Here is an 8,995-nt window from a genome sequence, read left to right as displayed (position 1 = left end):
TCTCTTTAGACACTTAAGTTGCTCAGATAAAGCAAAGCAAAATATTACCATGTGCCTTTGGTTTTCAAATGCTCTTTTAGATCTATGGACAACTCTACCCAGCTAACCCCCGTGCCCCCATTACATGGCCTCTGCTTCAGACATGTGCTCATTGGGACTTTGACATAGATCCAGATGCACGCAGTCAAGTGCTTTGTAATTTGGCAATCCCTCCAAGAGATAACTTCCATCATTATTGCGATGTTATTTTTAAGTAGTAATGATAGGGCACTCTAGCTTGATTTGGGTGAGGGCTGGACATGGGGACTTGGCTTAATGATGTGTAATTCGCTAAGATGTATGTATGTATGCATGCATGTGTGTGTGTGTGTGTGTGTGTGTGTGTGTTTGTGAAATCAAATCAAAGTGAAACTGCAACCCCTTGAGGAGAGAAATGACTGGGTCTGTGGCTGTGAGTGGTCACTACTCCCCTAGTCACTGCTGTGAGTGGACACTACTCCCCTAGTGACTCCTGTGAGTGGACACTACTCCCCTAGTGACTGCTGGGTCTGTGGCTGTGAGTGGTCACTACTCCCCTAGTGACTGCTGGCATGCTGTGAGTGGACACTACTCCCCTAGTGACTGCTGGGTCTGTGGCTGTGAGTGGACACTACTCCCCTAGTGACTGCTGGGTCTGTGGCTGTGAGTGGTCACTACTCCCCTAGTCACTGCTGGCATGCTGTGAGTGGTCACTACTCCCCTAGTGACTGCTGTGAGTGGACACTACTCCCCTAGTGACTGCTGTGATTGGACACTACTCCCCTAGTGACCGCTGGGTCTGTGGCTGTGAGTGGACACTACTCCCCTGTGGAGGTGTGTGTGTGTGTGTGTGTATGTCATTTGGAGGTGTGTGTGTGTGTGTGTGTGTATGTCATTTGGAGAGGGTGTGTGTGTGTGTGTGTGTATGTCATTTGGAGGGTGTGTGTGTGTATGTCATTTGGAGAGGTGTGTGTGTGTATGTGTATGTCATTTGGAGGTGTGTGTGTGTATGTCATTTGGAGAGGTGTGTGTGTGTGTGTGTGTGTGTATGTCATTTGGAGAGGTGTGTGTGTGTATGTGTATGTCATTTGGAGGTGTGTGTGTGTATGTCATTTGGAGAGGTGTGTGTGTGTATGTGTGTGTGTGTATCATTTGGAGAGGGTGTGTGTGTGTGTGTGTGTGTGTACTGTATGTCATTTGGAGAGGTGTGTGTATGTTATTTGGAGGTGTGTGTGTGTGTGTATGTGTGTATGTCATTTGGAGAGGTGTGTGTGTGTGTGTATGTCATTTGGAGGTGTGTGTGTGTATGTCATTTTGTGAGAGGTATGTGTGTGTGTGTGTGTCATTTGGAGAGGTGTGTGAGTGTGAGTGTGTATGTCATTTGGAGAGGTGTGTGTGTGTGTCTGTCTGTGTGTGTGTGTGTGTGTATGTCATTTGGAGAGGTGCGTGTGTGTGTGTGTGTGTGTATGTGTGTGTGTGTGTATGTCATTTGGAGGTGCGTGTGTGTGTGTGTGTGTGTGTGTGTGTGTGTGTGTGTATGTTATTTGGAGGTGTGTGTGTGTGTGTGTGTGTGTGTGTATGTCATTTGGAGAGGTGTGTGTGTGTGTGTGTATGTCATTTGGAGGTGTGTGTGTGTATGTCATTTGGAGAGGTATGTGTGTGTGTGTGTGTGTGTGTGTGTGTGTCATTTGGAGAGTGTGTGTGTGTGTGTGTGAGTGTGTGAGTGTGTATGTCATTTGGAGAGGTGTGTGTGTGTGTGTGTGTGTGTGTGTGTGTGTGTGTATGTCATTTAGAGTGTGTGTGTGTATGTGTGTGTGTGTGTGTGTGTGTGTGTGTGTGTGTGTGTATGTCATTTGGAGGTGTGTGTGTGTATGTCATTTGGAGGTGTGTGTGTGTGTGTGTGTGTGTGTCATTTGGAGAGGTGTGTGTGTGTGTGAGTGTGTATGTCATTTGGAGAGGTGTGTGTGTGTGTGTGTGTGTGTGTGTGTGTGTGTGTGTGTGTGTGTGTATGTCATTTGGAGAGGTGTGGTCCCTTAGCTGCCAGTCTCTGAGGTGGCGTGTGTAAACAGGAGTGGGACTCGGCTGGGCACGGTGTAATAAAGCCAACACTGTGTCCACCTCAGCTCTAAACTGAGTCTGAATGGCACAACCCAGAAAGAGAGAGAGAGAGAGATGGGGGGAGAGAGAGACAGAGAGATGGACAGAGAGAGAGAGACAGAGATGGACAGAGAGAGAGAGACAGAGATGGACAGAGTGTGTCTGGTGAAGGTTAAAAGGGAGAAAGAGTAAGATAGAGAGATCTTACCTGTGTGTGTGTGTGTATGAAGGGGGGTGGGTATGTGTGTGTGTGTGTGTGTGTGTGCGTGTGTGTGTTTGTTTGTGTGTGTGTGTGTGTGTGTGTTTGTGAATGGTGGCCTTTGTGTTCTGGAACAGAAGCAGAAGCACAGTGTGATCGCGTTGCTCCATTTGTCGGCCAAAATCAATGTTTGGGCCGACTTGATTAAAAAGCAGTGAGAAGTCCGATACATGGAAGAGGGCTTCCCACAACTCAGCCACTGTGGACAAGCTTGGAAGCAAAAAAGTGAAAATGTTTATAAAAGAGTTTAGCGACTAGAAGAAGTAAACAAACACGGGCATCTCACCAGAACGGCTCGAGGTGGATGTTTCCTGAGACCGATGGAATAGTGGCGTCACATTCCAATTTATGTGAGAGAAAAAAGACGTTGAGTTTTGGGTTCACTGAGAGTTTTAGTACAAACGCGTTTGAACCCAGAGTGTGCTACAGAAGTACCATATTTATGTTATACTTTAACGTCATGAATGGGTTTTCAGTTTCAGTCAGATTATTGTTCCTAATGGCACATTTCAACAACGGTGCATTTAGCATTTCACTTAACTCAATTTGTGCAGGCAGACACAGAGGCAGTTTAAAGGACTGTCAGATGGGTCTGCTGTGTACGTAAAGTCCAGTTGAGACGTATCACTTTCACGCTGTGAATTACTGTATATTGATTGACCTCTCACAGCATGTTCAACAGAACGACGGCATTTTTCGAGGTCTCACTCGTCAGGGACTGTTTCCATACGTTCAGCTGCCTTTCCTCTGTTGCTGCTCTAACTCCACCACACACACACAACACACACCGACACACACACACACACACACCGACAAACACACACACATACACACACAAACACACACACACACGTTCAGCTGCCTTTCCTCTGCTCCTGCTCTAACTCCACCACACACATGCACGCACGCACGCACACACACCGACACACACACACACACACACACACACGTTCAGCTGCCTTTCCTCTGTTCCTGCTCTAACTCCGCCACACACACACACCGACACACACACACACCGACACACACACACACACACACACACACACACACACACGTTCAGCTGCCTTTCCTCTGCTCCTGCTCTAACTCCACCAGCCCACATGCGTCTGACACGTGTGCTTTGCTCCTACATCGGCACAATGTTCAAAACAGTGGCGTCTGTGGTGTTGTGTTATCAAGCTTGAACATGTGCTATCTAAAGTGAGGTCAATGATGGAAATCAAAAACAAAAAGCCAAGTCTTTGCACAATGCAAGTGATTCCATGTGCACCCCACATATTGTGCATAGTTGTGAAAAGCTGAGCGCTCAGCTGATGCTGTGATGCGCAACAGTAGCTGGATATCAATAGTGAAATGAGCGAATAAAAACACTTGTAGCCGACTCTTTGCCACCCCTTGCATAATAAAAGCCTTTGCTGCTTGCATGTTTTTTTTATATGTTAAATGAGGCAGGGCACTTCAAAAGAGCTTACTCGTGGCAAAGTTTAATAAGCTCTTTTCCTCACCACTGCTTCTTGTAACGCAGACACATTTAGCCGTTAACCCACATTTGCTCCTGGCAAAGCCGCTTTCAAGTGCGAGTGAGTCCACTCTTTGAGAGTGACACAACACTTGATATATTGTGATCCGTTGAAAGGCCTGTTGCTTCACTATCCATCAACCCAGTGTCGGAACGAGGTAGGGAAATGCAGAAAAACATGTGGCTGTATAACTGCCTCGAGGTCACATAATTAAGATAAAGTGATGCTTCATTATGTATTTAGCGTAAGATTTGTGTTGTTGTCTTCTGTGATGGTCGGGCCGTATGTGTTGGAGGTTGGTGTGGCCAGAGGAGCCTCCTGTCCTCACCCTAGCGAGAGCCATAATGAGTGTTTTCACCTCTCCAGTCTCCCAGAGGACCAGACTTCTCCTGGACTAAGCTGGGCCAACGTCGCTTCCCCAGCTGGCCTGCTTACCTGCGGTCCGTCTGAGATGCTATGGTTCTGATCCACATCTCGCTGCGGCCCGTCTGAGATGCCATGGTTTGGTTCTAGACTGCTGTCTGAGGTTTCAGACGGGTCACATGAATTCCAGTCACTCCTGACCAGGTTGTTGTGGGTCATGGAGATGTCGTGTAATGATCACCACGACCTGCCATCAGAATCCCAGCTTTTGGGAAGAGTCCCATACGGCCAAAACAAGTTTATTTTTATTTTCAAGTTTATTTTGTGGAGGCGCTGAAAGAGAACGGTCTGTGGGTGTGTGAAATATCTTCCGCTATATATGTTGGAGTGCCTCAGCTGCAGCCACAGAAGCTGGTTCTTATGGACGCCACCTTTAAAGCCTCTGGCAAGAGCCTCAGACAGAATAGCTGACCATAATGTTCGACACTTAACAAAATTCAGCGTTTTAGTCTCATGATTTAGTAGGAGTATCTGGACATTTCTGAGAATGGGACTGCAGGCCACCCCTATACTGACAGGAAATCACACACACACACACACACACACTGAAATAACTCATTCACCTCAGGAGGAGGTGAGACACTGAAGCACCTCTTAGAATGAATCGCTAGATTGAATAATCTAATTACTGCGTGGCTTTTCTTTTCCGCAGGGTGATAAAGGGGAACGCGGGTTGCCAGGTCCTGATGGGACGCAAGGAGTGCCGGTAAGTCATCTCTAAGTCATCTCTGATGGCGGCCGTGAAGAGGACACAGAGGTCCACACTGTTCCATTACACAGAAGTCATAAACAGTCTTTCAACAGCATTTCTCTCCATGCAGTCTTACACCATGTCCTAACCGGACGCGATGTGAGCTAGCATTAGCAATAAAACCCCTTAAAATCCATTGTTTTCAATTGGAGTGTCCTGACTGCAAGCGATGCGAGCAGCGCGATGCAACGCGACGAGAACTTTTGTCGGACGCTCGGTTTCTATTTTCTTTCTGTCGCTCGCTTTGCTCTGCTGTTTTGATTGAGAAACATGACGCAATAGAAGGACTTATTTAACGGACTCCGTGTAGACAGATAGCATTGACAGTCACTCGCTCGGATCCTGTTAGGACATGGTGTTAGAGACACTTCGAGATGTTTCAGCTGTCTGTTCAACAGGTGCAGCCATACAGATGGCACCACCTCTGCAATGAGCTATACAGTATGTTTGAGTGCATTTGGAGAAAGACAAGTCAAACTGTTTTGAAAATAAGGATGCTTATCCTCTCAAATGGCTCCATAGTTCAAACTAACAATGTCAGAGGAGTTCATATGATGTGATGATGCTGTTGCACAGTGCACCCTGAAGTCTTTGTACATTTAGTGATCAGGCCTACAGAAAGAAATCATCTGAAAACATAACCCTATGAAGGGATTTAGGGAACAGTTTTGCCTCCATGTACAGGTGCATCTCAAAACAAGAACACTGTGGGAAACGTCTATTCCTCTGCCCAGACTGAGAAATTAAAGGCTCAGGAAACCATTGCTGGTGTTTTGACTTAATTACAGTAGGGGCAGCTGTGGCCTACTGGTTAGCGCTTCAGACTTGTAACCGGAGGGTTGCCGGTTCGGACCCCAACCAGTAGGAATGGCTGAAGTGCCCTTAAGCAAGGCACCTAACCCCTCACTGCTCCCCGAGCGCCGCTGTTGTAGCAGGCAGCTCACTGCGCCGGGATTAGTGTGTGCTTCACCTCACTGTGTGTCACTAACGGATTGGGATAAATGCAGAGACCAAATTTCCCTCACGGGATCAAAAGAGTATACTTAAACTTAATTAGCTGATTAGATCGCTTCTCAGGTAGACATTTCTGTATTATAAATTCTTTAGGTTACAATTTACTTGACAGTGTCGACATAAGAGTGACATGACACTGTCATGAACGTGTCATAAACAAGTCATAAACGTTTATGACATAACACTTCTGCCATTAAGTGTCATTCAGTTTTTGTCATAAGTTAGGGTTAGCATTAGGGTTAGGGCTTAGGGTTAGAGTTAGGGTTAGGGTAAAGGTTAGGATTAGGGTTAGGGTTCATGTGTCATGACAGTGTCATGTGTTAATGACAGTGTCATGTCACTCTTATGTCGATACTGTCAAGTAAAGTGTTACCATTCTTTATTCTAATATTTTGATATATTGGATTTTTTATTTCCATGAGCTGAAAGAAAAGGTCTTAAAATAATCAACTTTATGTGTAATGAATCTAGATTATGAAAGTTTCACTTTTTGAAATAACTTACGGACAAAAAATTAACTTGCCCTGAAACAGTTATTTAATGTTTAACGTGTCAGGTTTGTTTTCATTGAAATGTACTGAAGTATTAACAGTTGCAATGGTGTCTGCATGGAGATGAGAGGACGTGAGGAAGCTTGTGCTATAAACAGGCACCCAGCTTGTGTTGGTCAGGCTCCAAACAGCACTTTACAAAACCGCAATGTTTACAAAGCATCCTGCCACCAGCAGCCTTCACAACAGGCTGCAACCGCCCTATGCCAGCCCAGGAAAACAGGAGCCAGCATAGTCAACAGGAGAGAAGAGCATACCTTTGGTACTCCAAACACTCTTCCATCTCTTCAAAGAACCATCCGGAAATTAGGCTCATCGGGATTTTTATCTGGGCCAAAACATCCGGACCCTGTCCCAAAAAACTCAGACTGCCACCATTTTCTGAGGTGCCACGATGTTTAGTGATTATTTTAAGAAGTCTTTAAGAAGATTGTTTCTCTACATTTTAGTGTCACTCCCAGGGAACAAACAGTGTTGTAAACGACTTCAACAGATACTGCAGGGGCTTTGGGTCTCGTCCAGGCTTGTTTGCACTCGGTTTAACCACAGGTGTCTTGAAAATCACAATGATCTTGACGAGGGCTGGGCAGCATCTGCAGTGAGTTAACACTCGCCTTGTTTTCCACACGAGCACTTAGAAGTGGGATCTGTTAAACAAACCGCAGGTTGTGATACTGAGAAGCATTAGCAATAGTCAGTGCGACAGCTTTGTTTCCTGTGCTGTGGAAGCCATGTTAGTGCTGTGTGTGTGTGGGTGCATGTGTGTGGATGTGCGTGATTATGAGTGTGTATGTGTGCCTGTGTGTTTATGCATGTTTTTTTGTGTTTGTGCGTCAGTGTGTGTGTGTGTGTGTGTGTGTTTGTGTGTGTGTAGACCCTGGGAGTTTGGTATTCTCATTAGTTGCTCCCACTCGTTTTTATGAACCTCTCCTCAGCTTGGCCTGTCTGCTTTAATTGTCTCCACTTCCCAACACCCAAACTGGAGCGAGAAACCAACAACCAACTGGAAGACACCAGAACTGTATTTTGCAATGGGGATTAGCACTGTCAACACCCTGCACCCTTGTTCAGCCACCCTCCATGGAAGGCGTCAGGATGCTTTCCCATGCTAAAGGGAGTCACCGGCTTATTGATCTTGCAGATATTGGAGTACAGTAATAGCCAGTAAGGGATTATCCAGACACTGAGGCCAAATATGCTCAAATGACATGGGTCACTGGAACCACTGGGAACCCCCTATGACATCAGGTCGCCATTGTAATTGTAACCTGGTAACAGGGACGCCATGCATGGATGGGTGGGATGGGCAGCTGTGTGTCCATCTCTGATGATCACCTCCTGAGGCAGTGCTTTCTGGTGCTGTTAGACACAGTATCACACACGGCCTCAGTAGCCAAGAGAGGGGCTCTGAACAGGAAGAGAGGGGCTCTGAACAGGAAGAGAGGTGCTCTGAACAGGAAGAAAGGGGCTCTGAACAGGAAGAGAGCTTTGAACAGGAAGAGAGGGGCTCTAGACAGGAAGAGAGGGGCTTTGAACAGGAAGAGAGGTGCTCTGAACAGGAAGAGAGGGGCATTGAACAGGAAGAAAGGGGCTCTGAACAGGAAGAGAGGGGCTTTGAACAGGAGGAGAGGGGCTTTGAACAGGAAGAGAGGGGCTCTGAACAGGAAGAGAGCTTTGAACAGGAAGAGAGGGGCTCTAGACAGGAAGAGAGGGGCTTTGAACAGGAGGAGAGGGGCTTTGAACAGGAAGAAAGGGGCTCTGAACAGGAAGGCAGCAAGGACTCCCCTCTGATCAGATGAGCAGCAAAGACTCCCCTCTGATCAGATGAGGCATTAATGCCAGATGGCGTTCTAGAGGAGAGAAGGGAGAGAGAGTACCACTTCAAAATCCTCCAACCTGTCCTCATTCTTTCACTCTCTCCATCTCTCTCTCCCCCCCTCCCTCTCTCTCTTGCCCTTGCTATTTCCTCTTGCTTTCTCACACATACCCTTTCTTTGTTTTTCACACATACCCTTTCTTTGTTTTTTCTTATTCTCTCTCTTCCTCTCTCATTCTCTCTTTTCTTCCTCCTCTCCTTCCCTCTTTCTTTGTATCTCTTTCCCTTTATTTTATTTATCTTTCTCATGCTCTCTCTAACTCTCGCTCGCTCGTGTAGGAAAACTATCACAGGCAGGGACATGTCTACGGGGGGAGAGCATCGTGAGCAAATTCTTTGTTGAATTGCTCACAAAGTCCTCGTCGCACCACCTTTGCTTTCCAAAGATATTAGCGGCTAGCTGCTTTTATAAACAGTTCACGATAAATTTAACATTGAATTTACACGAAATGTAATCATGTTTACACTTTGCACACAACTCAGCGT

At 46.3% G+C, this 8,995-nt stretch overlaps 1 protein-coding gene across 1 annotated transcript in view; it reads left to right on the top strand.

The window, feature by feature from the left end:
- The window catches only part of si:dkey-225n22.4 (collagen alpha-1(XXI) chain), a 69,965-nt gene that overhangs the window by 27,986 nt on the left and 32,984 nt on the right, over positions 1-8,995 (top strand). Inside the window, exon 16 of the mRNA XM_048265658.1 lies at positions 4,970-5,023. Within this exon, the coding sequence (XP_048121615.1) occupies positions 4,970-5,023 (54 nt within the window). The remainder of the gene's footprint in view (positions 1-4,969; positions 5,024-8,995) is intronic.

Source organism: Alosa alosa, chromosome 16, assembly GCF_017589495.1.
Source record: "Alosa alosa isolate M-15738 ecotype Scorff River chromosome 16, AALO_Geno_1.1, whole genome shotgun sequence".
Classification (NCBI taxonomy): domain Eukaryota; kingdom Metazoa; phylum Chordata; class Actinopteri; order Clupeiformes; family Clupeidae; genus Alosa; species Alosa alosa.
Note: the sequence above shows the minus strand (reverse complement) of the source record. Positions and strands in the feature narration are given on the sequence as shown.